Source organism: Larimichthys crocea, chromosome XI (genome assembly GCF_000972845.2).
Source record: "Larimichthys crocea isolate SSNF chromosome XI, L_crocea_2.0, whole genome shotgun sequence".
In the NCBI taxonomy this organism is placed as follows: Eukaryota; Metazoa; Chordata; class Actinopteri; family Sciaenidae; genus Larimichthys; species Larimichthys crocea.
Window position 1 is genome coordinate 1,180,771 of NC_040021.1, and position 21,177 is coordinate 1,201,947.

A 21,177-nucleotide genomic window follows, 5' to 3' on the forward strand; every position below is an offset into this window, starting at 1 on the left:
GCACCAGCAGCATTTCAGAGGAGCATGGAGGAGTGCTGTATCTACTACTTGGACGACGTCCTCTGTTATGCTAAGACATCTGAAGATCATGTTGAGGTTCTGAGACGCATCTTAAGGGCTCTTCAAATCCACGGTGTGAAACTCAGGCCAACCAAGTGCAAGCTCTTAAAAAAGAGTTTTGTTATGTGGGAAAGCTGGTCTTGACTGATAGAGTTAGGGCTGACCCCAAAGACCTGGAAGCCATTCAGGCACTGAGGAGCAAAACCCCCAGCACTGTTGGAGAAGTTCGAAAGCTTCTTGGATTCCTCAGATATTACCGGACGTACATTCAAGACTTCTCTAGAGTCGCCAAACCGATGCATGAGCTCTTACAAACCAAAACCACTGCCACTGTGATGCCTCAGCCCAAGCAAAGGAAAGGGAAAGGGGCACAGCTGACATCCAGGACTCCAGAACAGGGGCTGGGTGCTGTCCTGTACCAACGCCAGGAAGGGAAGCTCAGGGTGATCGCCTACGGGTCCAGAACAAGGAAGAACATTGATGCCTGCAGAACGAAACTACAACCTCCACTCAAGCTCAAATTTCTGGCCTTAAAGTTGGCCATAAGTGAGAAATTTCGAGATTATTTGTTCTTTGCACCCCACTTCATCGTCCACACGGATAACAATCCGTTAACCTATGTGATTTGCACCGCTAAGTTAAATGCTGTTGGCCACCGATGGGTGGGTGAGCTTGCTGACTTCTGGTTTGAGGTGAAATATCGACCAGGAAAAGTAAACATTGACGCTGACGCTCTTCTACAGTATGTTGCCCTTAGACACTGACAGTTATGTGAACTCAGGAGCTGCCCAGAGAAACCATTCTGGCAACCTGGGAAGGCAACGACAACACTTTGACCAGCGACATGAGAGGGGGAGTTAATGGTCTGACCAGGAAACTTCTGCATGAGTCGGGAAAACTTCATTTCAAAGATGGTCTGCTATACCAGCTATAAACCAGTCAAAGGAGTCAACTTGTCCTGCCCAACCAGTATTGGTCCTGAAACACCTCCATGATGACATGGGTCATATGGGGACAGAGAAGGTCTTGGGCCTAGCTAGAGATCGTGTGACGTCCATGAAATGTAAGGTCCCATTTTATGTGATTTTGTTTGTTTTATTTTGAAAATATCATTTCTGTAAAAGAAATATGTTAACATGTGGCAAAATGGTCAATTATCACCTCTTGGTAAAAGCAAAAGTAAAGAGAGATACTCAGTGTTAGGAGGCAGTGTCTCCTTTTGGACTCTCCTCATGAACAGACTTTTGTTTACTTCCTGAATCTACTGAGTGAAGCTGCACCGAACAGAAGCAAACAGTTAATAAAGTTTGGAAAAAAAGAAAAAAGAAAAAGAAAAAGCATAGAAGCAAACGGTTGTATGTCTCATTCTGTCTTCTGTTTTACAGGTTGGTGGTGTTTTTAGAAAACGTATATAACTTCCCACATTTGTGTTATAAATTTAAATACGATGTGAGGTCGGTTTTGTTCTGAAAATGTTTGGATGATTTTCGGAAAAAGCAGCAAAACTAAAAAGTTTGGTGTTTGACCCAAGATGGCTCCGCCGTATACTTGTTTTTCTGTTGTGACCAAACCATGTCGTAGCTTCTGGCTCCAGCACGTTTCACTTTGGGTTAAAAACTATTCTTTTGGGTACAGTCTTTTGTTACATGTGTATATAAACTGAATGTTACAGTTATAGAGATACATTTGGTTAATATCGTCAGCAAACCTTGCAAGTCTTCAGCTCAGGCATTTATCATGAACCAACAGTTAAGAGCAATATGCAAGTTTCTTTTCATTGGCACTACGAGTGGGGTTACATAAGGGAACCTGTGAGGGCCTGTATATTTAATATTTCTGATATTATGGATGTTGTACAGCTGCACTGAACAGAAGCAAACGGTTGCCTGTGTCATTCTTTCTCCTGGTTTACAGGAACCCCTTATCTGCATACAAGTACTCAACATGGGATTATAAATCTTAAGTAAATGGAGGTTAAGTGAAAGGTTGTATAGATAAACACTGAGGAGGAAGAAGGAAACAGATGGGCTGAAGAAGAAGTGTTGAAATATGTTGTTTATGGTGACGAAGAGGGGCGTTGTTCAGCCTCATATATGACCTAATTATGTCGAAATTTTACATGACAGAGGCAATTCACAGACCCAATGATAAGAGATCCTCCATGTAACATTTAAAAAACTGTGTGTGAGGGCTGGACTTTGCTCTCAACGAATTCCAGTCCAGGAGTTTATCACTTCCAGCAGAAAGAAACTCATCTGACTTTACTCTGGAGCTGTACAGCTGCTGTATGAAGCCATTCATCCTGAAATAAAGTTATTGTTTTCTTTTTTATTTTAAGGTAGAGAACCCGTGGAGGTTTTCTTCTTGAGAAGCAGCCATGATCAGCCGCAACTTCAAGAATGTTTTGGTGGTTTCTATCGGGTTCCTGTCTCTGTTCACAGCGTATGGAGGCCTGCAGAGTTTACAGGTAGGTTTATTATTTATTATATAGAAGAAGTATTGGTTAGTGTTCAGCTTGAACTTTGAATTGGAACAACCTTCAAATCTTTCTTTTGGTATTTTTCAAAAGTAAATGCTTAAGAGTATTTTTCTTTCCTTAATCATAAATACAGAGAATGTTTTAATGTATCCTTTGTACTTTCACGGCGCTTTTCACACTACGTATCTCATTCACCCATTTACACACTGCTGGCATTGGCTGCTCAAGGTGCGGACTTCGGAAGCAATTCGGGGTTCAGTATCTTGCTCAAGGACACTTTGATATGAATGGAGGATTAATGGATGACCTGCTCTACCTCCTAAGCCACAGCCAAGGCCACGGCCAAGAAGGTTCTTGGTTTGGACTTTCTCGGCCACCGCGGCCAAGAAAGTCCAAACCAAGAACCTTGTTGTCCGTGGCCTTGGGACTTTCTATATCTGTTTGTTCAGCTGGATGCATGTGACACAGATAACTGAAAAACTTCTGTTTTTAGACATGGTGCTGATCATACTGCATATAACCCTTGTGCTTAAAAACAATGACTCACTAACTTTAAAGATAAAGCGTTTACTCATTCCACCATATTCCCATAGCTTACTTTCCAATCTTGCCCATAACGAATGAAGACAGTGTCACTGTTGTTGTTGGTATTGGAAAGTTGGCTAAAGAAAATAGAGACGTCTTGATTACAATAAAACTATTATTTTGGTCCATAACCTCACTAGTGTTAATGTAACTAGTCCAACAGCAAGAGTACTGTTTTAAAGATAACTCATCATGTCTGTATTTCATTGCAAATCCACTCGTTCCACCACATTTCCATAAACGTCCATTAAGAACTTTGCTACCTACAGAAGAAATTTTGTAAACAATGAAAGTACCCTTTATTTTTTATGTTTACTTAACCACAAATGGTCCCATTAAGAGCTCTTTTTCAGAGCAGTTCTGGCCAAGACAGGCAGCGGCTCAAACTAACTAAACTTCTCTTTACTAACACTGGGTTTCATGCAAAAACCACCTTAAATACCTATAACAGGTAGGAAACTGTTCTTGCATGAAGCCTTGTTTGTCCTCTCATGGAGTGCCTGTCCCTGTTTGTACAGAGCAGTCTGAATGCAGAGGAGGGGATGGGTGTAGCGTCTCTGAGTGTCATCTACGCCTCCATCATCATCTCCTCTATGTTCCTGCCTCCAATTATGATCAAGAATCTGGGCTGTAAATGGACCATCGTTGCCGGCATGGCCTGCTACGTGTCCTACTCCTTTGGAAACCTGTACCCCGGATGGTAATCAATCAATTAGGTTAATGGTGGCTATTGGATGTGTTATCGCCTTTTATCTTATTATACCTTTGCATTACTAATAAATTCCTGTTTGTCAGAGTACCAAGATACGAGAGATGCATGACACATGCTGGAGATATACAATAACTTCATTGCAAAACAAATTAATAAAATAAATATTGGTGAAAAAAGTGGGTTAAGGTTGATTTGGGTATATGTTAAAAAGTAAAATGCTCTATGCTCTCACACACAGGTACACCCTCATGCCCACTTCGGTGATTCTGGGTTTGGGTGGTTCTCCTCTGTGGTCGGCTAAATGCACCTACCTGACCATCGCCGGCAATTCTCAGGCTGCCAAGGATGGAAAGAAGGGCTCTGACGTCATCAACCAATATTTTGGCATCTTCTTTTTCATCTTTCAGTCGTCTGCTGTGTGGGGAAACCTCATGTCGTCGCTCATCTTTGGGCAGGACGCCAATATAGGTAGGAACTGGGACTGAATTGTGTATTTATTTTACGTTAGTGCACTGTAAACTGAATTTCTAGTGGTTTATTTTCAGTGAGGGCTTTGTAGAGAAACACCATTATTTACAGTGTTCCTTGAATTATTATGATCAAAAAAGTGACGATAGTGCGGAGAAACACTTAATTTTACAGTTTCTCTAAATCAAAATAAAAAATGTAATAATGCCATAATGTTTAAAGTAACAGATAATGTCTGTTATCTGTAATAATATGATTTAACTGTTGTTGATGTTTACAATAAAAAAACAAAAAAAATGAAAACCACTGTAATAATTTAGAGTTATTTTACATAAATGAAGTTAGAGTTTGAATGTAAAGGTAATGAGAATAAGAAAAACATTATATTGTTATGAACATAAACATTTATATAATAAACCATTTACTTTACTTCTTTATTTTTTATGTACATTTGTATGTAAGTTCAAGAAAGCATAAGAAATACTGTATAAATAATATAATAATTATCTGTATAAAAATGAGGAATAACTGTAATTTGTCATTATTGGCATAATACTTAAAATAATAATAATAATGTCTGTAATTTTAGTTGTCTAAACAATTTAAAAAACAGAATTGTAAAATTTAGTTATTTTTACAGTGGTGAAGTGATAAGTTCATACGCTTTAATATACACGATAAATTATTTTTTAAATTATCTGAACTCGTACTGAGGAGCTGGTTTACTGGTTTAATCTACTTTACTTTCCTCCACCCCGATGCCGTCTGTGTTAATGTGCAAGGTCTAACTCAGAAGACAATAAGACAAGGTGTGTGCTAAGGTGTGGATGATGTTGCAGAGTATGTTTTATATCATTTTATTGGTGTTTTTTATGCACTTCAGGTTATCAGCATAGAAGATGATTTCTCCGAAGGACAATATGACACTAACGATTTATCACCTTCTGATTTCCATACTGGCTGTTTAGATGGAAATGGCGTTTAGTTGTTTTATTGTAGATTTGTTTTATTTGAGCTCTCCAGTGTCTGTGAAATGTCTTGTTTATTATAAGTGTTTTCTCTTTTAACTGGAATAAAGCATTACACTGTAGCACCGTTTACAATAACAATAACAATGTTCATTAAAGTTTATGGGAATCCAAACAAAACGATCACTTGAGATATTCATATCCAGAGGAATATTTTCATTTTGAAAAATTGTTTTGCTTATGAGCTTAACATGAACGCCTATCATCCTTTACAAGGGTCTGCATATGTTTGGATTTTGTTATAGTTGTTTTGTTTTTATAGTTGTGTTTCCTCTTGTTTCTTGGGAAGGAGTGGCAGTGGTGGACGAAATATTCATATATTTCACTCAAGTAACAATAGCACAATTTAAAAATACTCTGTCTGTAAAGGTCCTGCATTCAAAATCTTATTAAAGTAAAAGTCTGTTTTATATGCTCCTTATATCTTAACCTGCAAAGTAACATGTAACATGAATTTTGATGTTTGATTGTTGATGTTTTTCTGACAGTTGACATCCCAGAGGAGCAGCTGCAGACCTGTGGAACGGCCGATTGTGGCCTCAGCATCAACAGCAGCAGCAACAGCACCACCACGAGACCTGAGCAGAAACTAGTGTGGACGCTCGTCGGATGCTACATCGGTAACGCCAAGCATTCACTTTGGTATCACTACGAAGTCTGAAAGGCTTCATGAGGGTGTTCTTCCACAACAGTGATGCAAAGATGAACACATTTCTGCAAACAGACACACACAAGATGCAAGCATCTACCAAAGTTACCAAAGTAACTGTCAGTTATCTGTCCTGTGTTGTGTGGTAGGCGTGGGTGTGCTGGCCATGCTCATCGTGGCGGTGTTTCTAGACAACATTGACCGTAATACGACGAGTGAGTTTCGTGGGAACCGGGAACCGTTCTGGCACACGTTCCTGGCCACGTTTAGACTGCTGAAGGACTGGAGGCTGGTCACCCTCATCCCTCTCACCATGTACAGTGGTTTTGAACAGAGCTTCCTCTCCGGGGAGTACACCAAGGTAAGGTATTGTTTAATAACCATGCCCCTAGCTCACAACATAGCTGCCAGTGTGGTTCTTGTGATTGCGTGTCCTCGTAATCCTGTAGGTCCACCTGCCGTGCACGGTCAGTAGTCCTCACAAGGCCTGTAAACATACTTTAATGTGCAGAATCTGTGCAGCTCCCCTTTAAATAATCCATCGAAGAATCGTGCTATTATCTGAACGTCCTCTCTCTCATTGACGTCTGAGACAGATGACTGTACTAGCAGGAGATAGAAGCTCCGTTCAGTCTCTTCAACTTATCCGGGGTCGGGGCGCGGTGGCAGCAGGTTTAGCAGGGCGTTCCAGACACCCTTCCAGAGGCGTTCCCAGGCTAGATGGGCTATGTAGTTCCTCCAGCGGGTTCTGGGTCTGCCTCGGGATCTCCTCCCAGTTGGACATGCCCGAAACACCTCCAAAAGGAGGCAGCCAGGAAAGATCCTAATCAGATGCCCGAACCACCTCTGCTGGCACCTTTGGACGTGAAGAAAGCTCTACTCCGAGTTCCCCCCTCAGTGTTTCCTGAGAAAGGGTCTTCCCTTCTTTTGGAAGCTCATTGCGGTCGCTTGATCTCATCCCAAAGCTCATGAGCATAGGTGAGGGTTGGAACATAGATGGACTGGAAATTGAGAGCTTCACCTTCCAGGTCAGTTCCGTCTTCCCCACAACGGTTTCCGGAAATAGAAGCTGCTGGTTGATGCTTCAGCGGTTCGACCAGATTTATGGACAGCAATAAAATCAAGAACATTAGGAACTTTTCAAACACCCGTTTCAGAGCGACCTTCAGCGTTCTCGTTGGCCAACTCCTGAGATGATCTTTTACAAACTATAAATCTCTAATATTCGATATATATCAAATTTGCTTTGTTGTCTTTGTCTTTGCAGAACTATGTGACTTGTGCTCTGGGGATCCATTTCGTCGGCTACGTGATGATGTGTTTCGGAGCCACCAATTCTCTCTGCTCGTTTCTCTTCGGGAGACTCGCTCGGTACACGGGGAGAGCCGCGCTCTTCTTTCTGGGTCAGGATACTGTTTGTGTCTTCTCGAGTCAGATCTTATGGCTGTCTTGGAGGATTTCGTGCATTTGATTTGCATATCTGTTTATTTTCAGCTGCTCTCACCAACTTTGCGTGTATCATCGCTCTCTTGTACTGGAGACCTCATCCCAACCAGCTTGGCGTCTTCTTCGTCTTTCCCGCTCTGTGGGGTATGGCGGACGCTATCTGGCAAACTCAGACCAACGGTGAGCTTGATCTCTTCGTTAACGTTAGACACAGATTGGACGTGATTGCACCTGAACTCTTTGTCTGCTTTCTGTCGTGCAGCTCTTTACGGCGTCCTTTTCCCCCGGGAAAAAGAGGCGGCATTCGCCAACTACCGCATGTGGGAGTCGCTCGGCTTCGTCATCGCCTTCGCCTACAGCACCTTCTTGTGCCTGGAATACAAACTGTACATCCTGCTGGCCGTCCTGGTGCTGACAGTTATCACTTACCCCATCGTGGAGTACCGCGAACACAAGAATCCCACGCTGCCCGTGATCGACGGGACCAGCGACGACTCCGAGAAAGCCTACGAAAAAGGACAAGAGGAGGACGAGAAGAACGTCATTCGTCAGACACAAATGTAGAGACTGAATTTTAAAAAAGGTTTTTCTGTTGGATTTTTTTCACATCCTGATCCGCCGAATTAAATAAATAACGCGACACAGAATGACGTAAAATGAAATAAAACAATCACACGAGATGTTTCGGGATCAGTTTGCACACAGACAAATGTACGTTCTGACTTACGTACACGTAACTTCTGGATGTGGTTATCAAACCGACAGATTTTTACAGCTACAAAGCAGCGTTGTTTCATGTCTGTACTGCAAGTTACAGTTGAGTAGAAATGTCAGTTACGGTCTGTAACTAGCTGGAATTATATTACTTTAAATTTTAAGAGGCTGAAAACTGTGAAATGCAAAATAAATGTGTTAATGTTCTAAAGTTCTGTGTCAAAATACTGCATGTACTGCATGTATATATGTAATATACAGTACTACCCCACAATGACCCTGTAGCTGAATTGCACTTTGGGTAATGTAGTGTTTCCATCGGAAGATGGCGCCAAAGATTTATCATGGCACGGAGCAGACAGGGATCGTCTATAAGGCTGAAGGATGACTCACTCTCACATTAAAAACTGTCCACAGGAATTTGAAGAAACGATTGATCAGAAAAGTTCCTCAGTAGTTTGTGTTAGCTAAAGTTAGCTTAGCATTAGTCTGTGTTAGCTAAAGTTAGCTTAGCATTAATCTGTGTTAGCTAAAGTTAGCTTAGCACTAATCTATGTTAGCTGAAGTTAGCTTAGCATTAGTCTATGTTAGCTGAATGTTAACTGAGCATTAGTTTGTGTTAGCTAAAGTTAGCTTAGCATTAGTCTGTGTTAGCTGAATGCTAGCTAATGTTAGCAGAGCATTAGTTTATGTTAGCTAATGTTAGCTGAGCATTAGCCTGTTAGCTAATGTTAGCTGAGCAGTAGTTTGTGTTAGCTAATGTTAGCTGAGCGTTAGCCTGTGCTAGCTAATGTTAGCTGAGCGTTAGCCTGTGTTAGCTGAGGTTAGCAGAGCATTAGCCTGTGTTAGCTAATGTTAGCTGAGCAGTAGTTTGTGCTAGCTAATGTTAGCTGAGCGTTAGCCTGTGTTAGCTGAGGTTAGCAGAGCATTAGCCTGTGTTAGCTAATGTTAGCTGAGCAGTAGTTTGTGCTAGCTAACGTTAGCTGAGCATTAGCCTGTGCTAGCTAATGTTAGCTGAGCGTTAGCCTGTGCTAGCTAATGTTAGCTGAGCATTAGCCTGTGTTAGCTAATGTTAGCTGAGCAGTAGTTTGTGCTAGCTAATGTTAGCTGAGCGTTAGCCTGTGTTAGCTGAGGTTAGCAGAGCATTAGCCTGTGTTAGCTAATGTTAGCTGAGCAGTAGTTTGTGCTAGCTAACGTTAGCTGAGCATTAGCCTGTGCTAGCTAATGTTAGCTGAGTGTTAGCCTGTGCTAGCTAATGTTAGCTGTTGTTAGCTTGAACATTGATAGCGAGACAAAAATGTTCTCTTGATTGAAGATTTTTATAAATAAAACATAATTTATTTATTATTTTGACAGCAGCCAAAAACAAGTTATTGATATTTTATTTACATTTCGTGTATTTATGATATTTATTACTCTACATTATGTTTTTCTGTGGTTATCCGGTCTGTGGAAAGGATGTCAGAGTGAGACCTCCTCCTGTCGCTCCTCCTCCTCTCCGGTGTGTGTGTGTGTGTGTGTGTGTGTGTGTGTGTGTGTGTGTGTGTGTGTGTGTGTGTGTGTGTGTGTGAGCGGCACTTTGTTTCTGCGTGCTCGTCTCGGTGTTAATCAGATCCGCATGAAGCTCGAGCTGCTCGGTTCAACTTTGTTCCCGCTTCACTTCTTCTCCCTCCAACACACCGAGGAACCGAGCACACGGCAGCCGACCGACGGGGGACTGAGCTCGGGCAAATTCAGCCCGTGGAGCCGGTCCGAGCTGCCGCCGCTGGAGGAAGTTTAACGGGGAGTTTTCTGCTGGTTTGTCCGCCGATGGAAGCGGAAAAGCCGCCCTGCTCTCAGAGGTAACGGTGCCTGGAAGTTCCCTTCACATCTGCGGAGGACTAACTTTATCCAGTCTAGATATAAACATTTATTTATTTGTTTATTTAGATATGATCAGCTGTTATTATTATTATCATTATCATTATTATTATTATTATTATTATTATTATTATTATACATTATGTTCTATGTGTTTGTCAGCTGAGTAACATGCACAAATATGACTAACATATATAAATGTAAATATTCAACATGAAGTCATTTCTGTTCATCATTATGACTAAAATACATTTTAATGTGTATTATTGAACTAAAACTGATCAAATTAAATGATCCAGGTGAGCTAATTTCATCCATCTTTAAAGGCAAGATTCTGTTTATATATTTATTTTAATTTCTTTTTTAAATATCTGCATTTATGAAGGTTTATATATCTTTAATTTCTCTAATTTTGTCTCTAATTTATCTGTTGCCGCTCGTAAAGTCTACTTTAACTTATTTAATATTCATATTTATGATAGTTAATCTGGATTTTATTGTTTTGAAGCCTCAATTCACCCAAATTAGCCTAAAAAATGCTATAAAATCTGTTTATTTGTCTTTTTTCTTTCAGAGCAGAGGTGTAAACACTTTATGTTTTTTTTATTTTTTTATTTGAATGTTGAATTTATCCTGAAGTCTCATTGCAGTGTTGTAGTCAAAGGTCACCTGAATGATGATGCAGCTCACAGGTGAACTCTGTGTGGCGTTCACTGTCTGTGGATGCACGTGGACAGATGTGGAGGGGCGTTCACTGACTTAAAACAGAAGAATGGTCACTGACACGGGACCAGCACGGCGCTGAAGTTTGTGGTTTGAAATCTTAGAAATGAAGCAAAACGAATGAGGCGTCAGGCCTGAGTGATGTTTTGATATTTATCTTTTTAATATTCATACAGCATTCCTGAGATTACTACAAGTGTTTAAAGACCTTTGACCAAAGTCCAAAAAAACACTGGTGTACGTGAATTTATCATCAGTGGACCTGAGGTGGACTGAATGACACCTGGTTCTTCAAACAAGCCACCTGTAACCACACCCACCTGTCAGTCAAAGCGTCCACGCTCTTAACCCTGCATAACTTTAAGTCTTAATATAATGTGAACAGGTGAGTTGTATATAAATTCACCCTCAGTACAGTTGTCATGCACAACTTTTTAGCTTGTTGTTAGCTTCTTTAAGCTTGTTGTTAGCTTGTTGTTAGCTTGTTGTTAGCTTGTTTTAGCTTGTTGTTAGCTTGTTGTTAGCTCGTTGTTAGCCTGTTGTTAGCTCGTTGTTAGCTTCTTTAAGCTTGTTGTTTAGCCTGTTGTTAGCTCGTTGTTAGCTTCTTTAAGCTTGTTGTTAGCTTGTTTTAGCTGGTTGTTAGCTGGTTGTTAGCTGGTTGTTAGCTTGTTTTAGCTCATTGTTAGCTGGTTGTTAGCTTGGTGTTAGCCTGTTGTTAGCTCGTTGTTAGCTTCTTTAAGCTTGTTGTTAGCTCGTTGTTAGCTGGTTGTTAGCTTGTTGTTAGGTGGTTGTTAGCTTGTTTTAGCTCATTGTTAGCTGGTTGTTAGCTCATTGTTAGCCTGTTGTTAGCGCGTTGTTAGCTTGTTTTAGCTCGTTGTTAGCTGGTTGTTAGCTTGTTGTTAGCTGGTTGTTAGCTGGTTATTAGCTGGTTGTTAGCTTGTTGTTAGCTCATTGTTAGCCTGTTGTTAGCTCGTTGTTAGCTTGTTTTAGCTCATTGTTAGCTGGTTGTTAGCTTGTTGTTAGCTTGTTTTAGCTCGTTGTTAGCTGGTTGTCAGCTTGGTGTTAGCTGGTTATTAGCTGGTTGTTAGCTCATTGTTAGCTTGTTGTTAGCTGGTTGTTAGCTCATTGTTAGCTTGTTGTTAGCCTGTTGTTAGCTCATTGTTAGCCTGTTGTTAGCTCGTTGTTGTCAGTTTTTGGGACTTCGCAGGACATTGTTGCTTTGTGCCACAGTAATCGACGTCACAGTAAAGTGTTGTGTTTGTTCCTCAGCAGATGCAGTCGGTGAACTCGTCGCAGATCCAGCCGGACGCCTGAGGACTGAACCTGAGCAGGTGTTCGTGGTGTTTCTACCTCAGAGATGCTCGGCGTTGATAGGAAACGTTTCTCGCTTGGTGATAAACGTGAGTCGAGACAAACGAGTGGACCCGAATCGCTCTGCTGACATCGAACCGGAGCAGTCGACTCTCCTTCTTTTTGTTTTTTTGGATGTCGTTCACCCACGACGCCTTTCTCCCGCCCGGACGACGTCACAGATAACAGCCAATGTCGGCCGACAACAGCCCGCCGCCTCAGCTGCCACCGCCGCCTCCGCCGGCGTCCCCGCGGTCTTTCTCCACCCTCCCTCATCATGCAGCACCTCCCACCCCATCGCCATCCCCGAGCCCGCCTGCTACACTCTGCAGCCGGCTGTCCAACGGCAGCCAGACGATCTCCAGCCGCACGAACTCGCGAGGCTCCATCCACGGAGTGTCCTTCCTGCTGCAGATCGGACTCACCAGGGAGACCGTCACCCTCGACCACGGAGACCACTCGCTGTCGGCCGTCAGGGAGCTCGTCTGCTCCATCGTGGACCAGAAGGTATGTTGACCTCTCTGTGATCTTCATGTTGGCTACGCTTTGAGAAAAAGAGATCTTTAACTCAAAATTCTGAGATATTTCTTACGTAATTATAGAAGACGCATCCGAAAAGCCGCGGGGTATTTGTGGCATGAACGGCCCTCCATACAAACTGAATGTGGCACTATGAACCTCCCATACTGCGACTCATACGGACCAAATCTGTACAGTTCTGTCGTTGTTGTTGCTGTCATTGTTGCTGTCATTGTTGCTGTCATTGTTGCTGTCGTTGTTGCAGTTGTTGTTGTTGCTGTCATTGTTGCTGTCATTGTTGCAGTTGTTGTCATTGCTGTCAATGTTGCTGTCATTGTTGCTGTCGTTGTTGCAGTTGTTGTTGTTGCTGTCAATGTTGCTGTCATTGTTGCTGTCGTTGTTGCAGTTGTTGTCGTTGCTGTCAATGTTGCTTTCGTTGTTGCTGTCGTTGTCGTTGCTGTTGTTGCTGTCATTGTTGCTTTCGTTGTTGCAGTTGTTGTCGTTGCTGTCAATGTTGCTTTCGTTGTTGCTGTCGTTGTCGTTGCTGTTGCTGTTGTTGCTGTCATTGTTGCTGTCGTTGTTGCAGTTGTTGTCGTTGCTGTCAATGTTGCTTTCGTTGTTGCTGTCGTTGTCGTTGCTGTCAATGTTGCTTTCATTGTTGCTGTTGTTGCTGTTCCTGTCATTGTTGCTGTCATTGTTGCAGTTGTTGTCGTTGTTGTCATTGTTGCTGTCATTGTCGTTGTCGCTGTCGTTGTCATAGTTGTCGTTGCTGTCGTTGCTGTTGCTGTCTTTGTCATCATTGTCGTTGTTGTTGCTGTCGTTGTGGTTGTCGTTGCTGTCGTTGCTGTTGCAGGTTGAGGTGAACTTTGCTCTCAGGCTTCAGATGTATTTCAGCATCTGTTCTCAGGTTTATCTCTCACCATCTACTGGTTTTTACCGCTCGCACTGAACGCACCACCTGTCTGTACTGCACGAAACCAGTTTCCCAGCCACTGACACGCACACGCACACACACACACACACACACACACACACACACACTTTGCAGCAAACCAAACAGGTTCACCTGTTTTGCAGAGCATGACAGCGGAGAGAGGAAACCCTGAAGATGCTCTCACTTCCAGTAACTCTGTTAATACTTTTCCCGCCTTTCGGTCGATTGATCGATTAATTGATTGATCGGTGGATTGATCGGTTGTTAGGACGGGTCATTGTGTCACTGTGTCGTTGATATCTCACTCAAAGTTTTGCTCAGTCGTGGTCGGACTTTCACTCGTTGCATCTCGTCACCGGTGGAGGAAAAAGTCTTTTCACATGGAATGTCACTTCCTGTTCGGTGTTGCTGTGTCAGCGCTCTTCACTTCCTGTTTCACAGCTGTGTGCAGCATGGGGGTCAGTGTGTGTGTGTGTGTGTGTGTGTGTGTGTGTGTGTGTGTGTGTGTGTGTGTGTGCGTGTGTGTGTGAGCTCCAGAAGAAGTCGTTTCACCTCCAGACGTTTGAACTTTGTGTTTTCCCGTTCACTTCAATGTGTGTGTTTCCTGGTGGTCATCAGAGGAACTGCAGCTCAGGTGTGTGAGCAGGTATCAGCACAGATTTAATATTTCCCAGCGCTGATCTGATGAAATCAAAATCACGTTTGAAAAAAGTTTTAGTTAATATTAAAACATAAATTTCACATTATTACCACACAGATTATCGGCCATGATGTTCCTCCTTAACGTGACGTTATGAATCATCATTGATTAATATGAAGGATAAATATATATAAATATAAACATATATTTCATTTCCTAACACCAACATGTTTGTCTGTAAATGTCCAAACAAACTGTCTAAACAAAGATAACAACAAAATAATCTTTATTAATAGATATTTTAAAGTTTGTCATAAAATCATGAAGAAAAGTAAAACAAAAGAAAAACATTTCAACTGAAACAGTTTATTTTATTTAACTGTCCTGATGTTTGTTCCAGAGCCAAAGTATTAATACCTAAACATGAAGATCAATGAAATGAAACAAATAACAAGCGTTTACACCGAACCAGAAAAACAGCATCTCTCTCTCTCTCTCCGTCGTCCTCGGCGATGATGATGATGATGATGATGCGAGGCACCTGAATCCTCCACTCCAGTGGTTTCCACGGTTACCAAGGCCAGGTGGCGATTCAGGTGGAGAAAGTGAATGATGGAGAGAGAGAGAGAGAGAGTTGTACAAAAGTATTAATACCACCTTATAAAGAATACTTAAATACTCAGTAACAAGCAAAATGTACTTGAAGTATCAAAGAAAAGTAACTGTATATATTATATATATATAGATATAATATAATATATATATAGATATAGATATATATATATATATATTATATATAGATATATATATACTAGGAGCTCTTTAAATCTGATGTTGTAGCTTTGAGGTGGAGCTACAGAGTGGTTCACAACATGAGGGGTCGGCCACTTAAAAGGGTCGCCAGATGAATGTAAAGGTTTGATTAATAATTAATATTTAAGTTTTTAAACTTATAGAAGCCTGACTGAACTTTGAATGTGCTGTAAAGTAACTGAGTGTTTGAGTCAAAGTACTCAGTTACTCTGAGCAGTGCCAGATGTTTGTCTGAGCGTGGAAATATCACGGGTACGAAAACTTCCCAGAGTTCCCAGCAGTCGGACAGTTTGGCCTACAAAATGACATCATCACTGGAACTTTTATTTATTTTCCTGCTTTTGTGTGAACATCACGGAGCGAGCGAGCGAGCGAGCGAGCGAGCGCTGTCTGTGGGAGGATGGAAGCTTCAGGTCTGATTTACAGCTGTGTGTGTGTGTGTGTGTGTGTGTGTTGTAGGGAGGTTGTAAGGAAGTGGGGAAGTTCCCCTCCCCTGTAGGTCGCCACATTGACCACCCCCACCGTACACACACACACACACACACACACACACACACACACACACACACACACACACACACACACACACACACACACACTCAGTCCCATCCTGGGTTGTGTAATGAAACTCTTCACTCACTGTTGACTCAGATCTGTAATGTGAAAGTGGAACTGATGAAACCAGCTCTGCGGAGCCTTTCAGCCTGTTTTAGCTCGTTGTTTTGGAGACATGTGTCTCCATCATCTGCACCGACAGTGACAGAAAGTTCAAGTTTCACGTGTTAACTATGAGCAGCGAGCAGACACCGTGTGTGAAACCTGGACGTAGTCTCCGTGACGTCGTCCACGAGTTTCTGAACGTCATAAAAAATATCTTTTAAAATGAAGTGATGGGCTCTGAGTTCCAAATAACAGAGATCACTGAATGTCTGTGGGATTAAATGACTTTTTAGGATGTTTAATAATGGAATAATATAGAAAGACAAAAACTCGGATCATTAAATTAAACATGAAGATCAACAAAATGAAACAAATCCAGAGATAAATGGAAATAACTCTCTCTCTCCGTCGTCCCTGGCGATGATGATGGTGATGATGATGCGAGGCACCTGAATCCTCCACTCCAATGGTTTCCACGGTTACCAAGGCCAGGTGGCGATTCAGGTGGAGAAAGTGAATGATGGAGAGAGAGAGAGAGAGAGAGACACTCGACCCGCCTACAGAAGTTTTAAACGCTCTGCGAATGTTTCATGGAAACGTTGTGAGGACGTTTCAAACTGGATCATATTAATGACAAAAATATGAAATGGGACCGCTAAGCTCGTCCAGAATGAATAAAAGTAACGTGCACGTTAAGTGAGGAGCTTTGATCTATTATCTCAAATGTTCAATTATCAACCATTAAAATTCTCCAAATCCGGCTTAACTTCTCAAACTCCATTTGTCGTCTCGTCAGACAAAAAAAAAAAAGCCAAACAGCTGCTGTCTGAAACTAAATCCTGTCTCATTTTGGGTGAATTAGTAAATACACAACCAGTCTTAACCAGTCTTATCAGTCTTAACCAGTCTTATCAGTCTTAAAGAGTCACATGTAGTTCCTTTTTCAGCCACTAGACGAAGCAAACTTTAGGTAGAAAGTCAAAGACGGCAAAATCTTTATTTCTTCCTGCTCAGGTCGTCGTCCTTACGTCAGCTTTTGGTTGAATATATTAGATTTTAGTTTCTTTGTTTGAAACAGCTCTACAGGAATATGAATACAAGCTAAAACTGGCAAATGTTTTGTTTCTGTTGACGGGGCGAGACTTTAATAATAATAATAATAATACATTTTATTTGGAAGCGCTTTTCAGGGTACTCAAAGACACTTTACAGAGAAGAACAATAAATCATCATAACAAACAAAGACAGTGCACTAAAAACATATTAGACATTTAAACATTAAAAGCAATTTTAAAAAGAGAAAACTTTAAATTGTAAATCTATGGGCTAAAACAGAGGTAGACAGAGCAAATATAAAATGTGGTGAACTAGACTAAAACCGATCAAATAAAATGATTCTTAAGTGACTAAAACCAAAGACTGAATCTACACTGAGTGACAGGTTGAGTTATTATACCACAGCATCACTGAAGCATTTACAGCGCCGTACCTTCATTAGGAAAAGTTTCAAACCGCTCCACAGGCAACGCAACATTTATTCCAGTTGAAGAACTGATGCTCTTTTTTTGTTTTAGGATCATTTCAAAGTTTCTAAAACCTGGTTTCATGTTGTTCTCGTTGATTGTACAGTGAACTGGTTGTAAACACATTATCATGACTTAAAAAGATCTATCAGAACTTTTAACTTGAAGCTTTAGAAAACCTTTGGTTGGTTTTAAAACTTGAGCTTTTTGCAGGTTGTGTAACTTTTTTTTTGGCGGCAACACAAACGGCGTGCAGCTTCCTGAAAGTCGCCTCCTTTCTGAACGGCAGCGGTGACAAAGTGACATTTAAAAGCCGACGTGCAGCCTTTGAATGTCGACGTTTGAATGACCTCTGGCCTCGCTCCTTCCTTCACCTGCTCCCGCTCTGCTCGGGGTTCTGATAAGAACCAGGAAGCTGATGTCATCTCATCGAAACAGGAAATAAGTCGGGGTTTAATATTTACTTTGCTCGCCTGACGGGTCGAATCTAATCAGGATCTGATGCTCATTTACATCCAAATTGTCAAGTGGAGTGATCGGTCACCGTCTGATGTGGGTTAGGCAGCTCTCTTCTTGTGGTCGACCATGTGGGCGTGAGAGGTCGTCACTTCCTTCATTAACAATGTCGTTACAGAGTTCACACAGAAGTTCTTTATTTCTTTAAGCTCCATTCTTTTATCCTGAGTGTCTTATGATAAGAAAACAATTAAGAAAGTCTTTATTTCTAAATTTAAGAATCACCTTTTTACGGCTTTTCCACTGAAGTCTTTAATTATGAGTCATTAACTTAAAAAAACAATAAAATTTAATTAATTTAAAATCATTTATAAATGTCAAACTTGTCAGATTTTGAGGATAAATAAGTTTGAGGGTCAGTTTCTGCTGATGGAAGCTTTTCCAGAGATAAATCAGGTAATTAAGAGTGATGTCTTTAAGAGTGGGCAGGCAAACATGGATGTAAACAAAGTACAAATATTATAAGAAAAGTTGTTTTGGTAAGAAATATACCCATATGTTGTCAGTCATATACGAGATAAATACTATCTGATGCAGTTTAGTCACAAACCATTAAAGTCCATATAGAATAAATATCACACTGGATGTCCTGCTGTTATACTGAATATCAGCACGGCTGTGATTCGGTCATAGATTATTACAGCCATGCTGATATTCAGAATAACAGCACAGCCTCGAGTTTGATATATCTTTTATACAACAGTTCTACAAACTCCAGTGGAAATATCAGTCCGTTTCTTGTCTTCACGTTCTGATAAAATCAAACTTGTTTAATATCATCAGACAGTCGGTGCGCTCTCTTCAGCACCGAACAGGAAGCTGGCAACCAGGTAAAAAAAAAAAGTGTAAAACCCGTCACACACACACACACACACACACACACACACACACACACACACACACACACACACGCACAGTGAATTAACAGTGTTCAGTTCGGCGTGTCTCTAATCCACCAGGCAGTTCTTATTTTGGAGAGAAATCTTCATATTTGAAACGGTTCGCTTCATTCCTATTATCGCCTAACACTGAAATAACGTTCGCCTAACACTTAAATAACCCTTGTCTAACACTAAAGTAACGTTCTTGATTTGTGTTCTTTTTGTGCGCAAACACAGTTTATCTTTGTGGATTATATTAATGCTGAATTGACATATGACGTCCTTTATCTCGTGTTTTTACGGACACGTAACGATTCTGTCAACGCTACAGAAACACCAGGTGACTGTTAGAGCATGACAGGGTTGTCTGAGTGTTAGTTTATGGTTTGATTAATGGTTGTGTATTGATTACTGTCGGTGGCTGAGCAGGTTTATTATCAGCTGATCGTATTCAGCTGTGTGTGTTTTTAAACTACTCGTAGAAATCTGTTCATGTTTCTTTAAGACAGACGACGACTGTTAATGTAACGATAATGGAACGGCTGCACCTGCACAGTGTAGTCAAAGTACTCAGTGCCGTTATTCTCTATATCAGCACTCATGGAACGACTCTCAGAACTCTCAGTCGTTTACTGACTAATAACTTCAGTAGTGTGCTAATACAACATAATAACAGGATCCTGTTGGGAGGTTTGGTTTACCGTTTGCATGAATCAGTTAGTGTCACACCTGTCAGGAGTCTCTAACGTCTCCGTAAACTCCTTTTCTTAAACGGAGAGACAGTGTAGCTGAGGTGTGGTCGAACAGGGTGGATGCGTCTTCCCTTCAGCTGGAGTCTGCAGAGCAGTTTGTTTTCTTCCTCTGTGGTTTCTCGTGCAGCGGATGTGTTGTTAGTTTTGGTTCCCTGTTTTTTTGCTCCGGTTCAACCGACACAGTTGCAATAGTTTGTAATTATGATAATGTGTGATAATGTGTTTTTAGATTGAACACGGTCAAACGGTCACAGTTAGGAAATCAGTGTTGTTGCTGAATGAATCCAGAGGAAACACTGAGGTCACTTTAACACACACACTGAGGTAGGTCTGTACATTGTTGTGGTCACAGTAACAGATGTAGAAACAAAGCACTGTGTGTGTGTGTGTGTGTGTGTGTGTGTGTGTGTGTGTAGTCAGTGATTTATTCAGTGTGTATTATCCTGATACTGATGTTGTAACACTGAGATGTTTCCTCTCTGTGAGTCGCATGTTCTGGCTCACCAGTCGTTGGATGGTTTCAAATTGTACGTTCGTGTTCCCCTCAAGACGGATTGTAATGACTTTGGTGATCCTCTGACTTTTTGTTCATTTCATTGACTAATAATTAAAAACATTTTCTGCTGGTGAAATTCATAAAATGTATTAAAACCTGGACGTGACGTCACCCACTCTAAAATCTAAAATATAACTGATGCCATCAGTCGGTCAAAGTTTAATCAAATACCTGCAGAACTAAATGTCTCTAAGTGCTCAGGTTTGGATTCAGGTGTGTGTGGTTTCTCAGCAGTGATTTCAGCCTTTTTTTTTAAACGAGTGGATGAATGAAACTCCCACACACTCACACTCCGACAACCTTGACCCACTCAGCGCCGCTTCCTGTTGTTTCCTGAGCGAGGTGGCAGAGCGAGCGGATGCTCTGAAAACAGGCGCTGCTGTTTGCCTCCATGTTTCCCCCGTCAGTCCCTTTCAGCGCTCGTCCCTTCGGGCTAATTGCACGCGTACGACGAAACAGTTGAAGAGTTTTATTGCAGCTGAAAGCCTCTCGGCTCTCCGCGGCAGGAAGAGAGCGTCTGTTTTATCTGTTCGGGCTCTCCGGGGTGTTTTAATAAACTGCTGTCAGATGTGTGGGGAACAAATGAAATGAGAAGCTGCTGTTTGTTCGACTCTATCCAAAGAAATGAGCCTCACAGAGGGTTTTTCTACACTGTAAAAAAAAACAGGAGAATTATACCACGATAAATAAGGTATAACTTCTTCTAATATTACGGTACAAGGATGTTAGTACTGTTGATTTCATGTCATATTTTAAAATGTGCAGATTTTACAGTGAAACTGTTTTACTGTACAATTAACAGTCTCTAATATAAAGTTTGACTTTACTCTATAAATTCCCTTAAAATGTCATAAAATTAAAGGTTTTTAAATATTTTTTAACGACCTTTTACTGTCATGATTTGGCGTGACAGTTGTTTTTACAAATAAAATAAAAAACTGGCAGAATTTTACCGTAATAAATACGGTATGACTTCTTCTAATATGGATGTTAGTAATGTTGATTTCATGCTTATGTGAAATATCTGTACTTACTGTACGCTAGATAAAATATACCATTTAAATATTACGGTGTTTTAGTGTATACAGTCTCTAATATAAATTATGACTTTATTCTCTATAAATTCAGTCATATAAATAAAGGTTTTGAAATATTTCATGGCCTGTTTTACTGTCATGATTTTCATCACCTGCGTGAATTGTTGTAAAACTTGGCAGCCGTTAAAGAAACGTGCACATGGTTTAACCTAAACTTCGGAAGCAGTTTCATGTGTTTGCGTCCCCCCCCTCTTCAAACCAGGATTACTTGG

The 21,177-nt window shown here is 41.1% G+C and overlaps 2 protein-coding genes across 4 annotated transcripts in view; both read left to right on the forward strand.

Moving 5' to 3' along the window:
* The first annotated feature begins 838 nt into the window (after positions 1–838).
* Positions 839–8,346, forward strand: unc93a (unc-93 homolog A). 2 transcript variants are annotated; one of them, XM_019265741.2, is made up of 9 exons: positions 839–1,123; positions 2,399–2,527; positions 3,643–3,824; positions 4,075–4,304; positions 5,821–5,952; positions 6,131–6,342; positions 7,249–7,384; positions 7,476–7,607; positions 7,690–8,346. In XM_019265741.2, the coding sequence occupies exons 2-9, from the start codon at positions 2,438–2,440 to the stop codon at positions 7,989–7,991; spliced, it is 1,416 nt and encodes a 471-aa protein (XP_019121286.1). In that variant the 5' UTR covers positions 839–1,123; positions 2,399–2,437; the 3' UTR covers positions 7,992–8,346. The 2 variants fall into 2 exon arrangements, with proteins under 2 accessions (XP_019121286.1, XP_010748142.2); XM_010749840.3 differs by lacking the exon at positions 839–1,123 and adding an exon at positions 1,352–1,445.
* A 1,373-nt stretch (positions 8,347–9,719) lies between these two features.
* LOC104934225 (serine/threonine-protein kinase D3) overlaps positions 9,720–21,177 on the forward strand; it is a 32,375-nt gene continuing 20,917 nt past the window's right edge. The window contains exons 1-2 of one of the 2 annotated variants that reach the window (XM_019265751.2): positions 9,720–9,982; positions 11,994–12,581. In XM_019265751.2, the coding sequence (XP_019121296.1) occupies positions 12,267–12,581 (315 nt within the window). In that variant the 5' untranslated portion in view covers positions 9,720–9,982; positions 11,994–12,266. The remainder of the gene's footprint in view (positions 9,983–11,993; positions 12,582–21,177) is intronic. The other variant, XM_019265752.2, reaches the window with a different exon arrangement.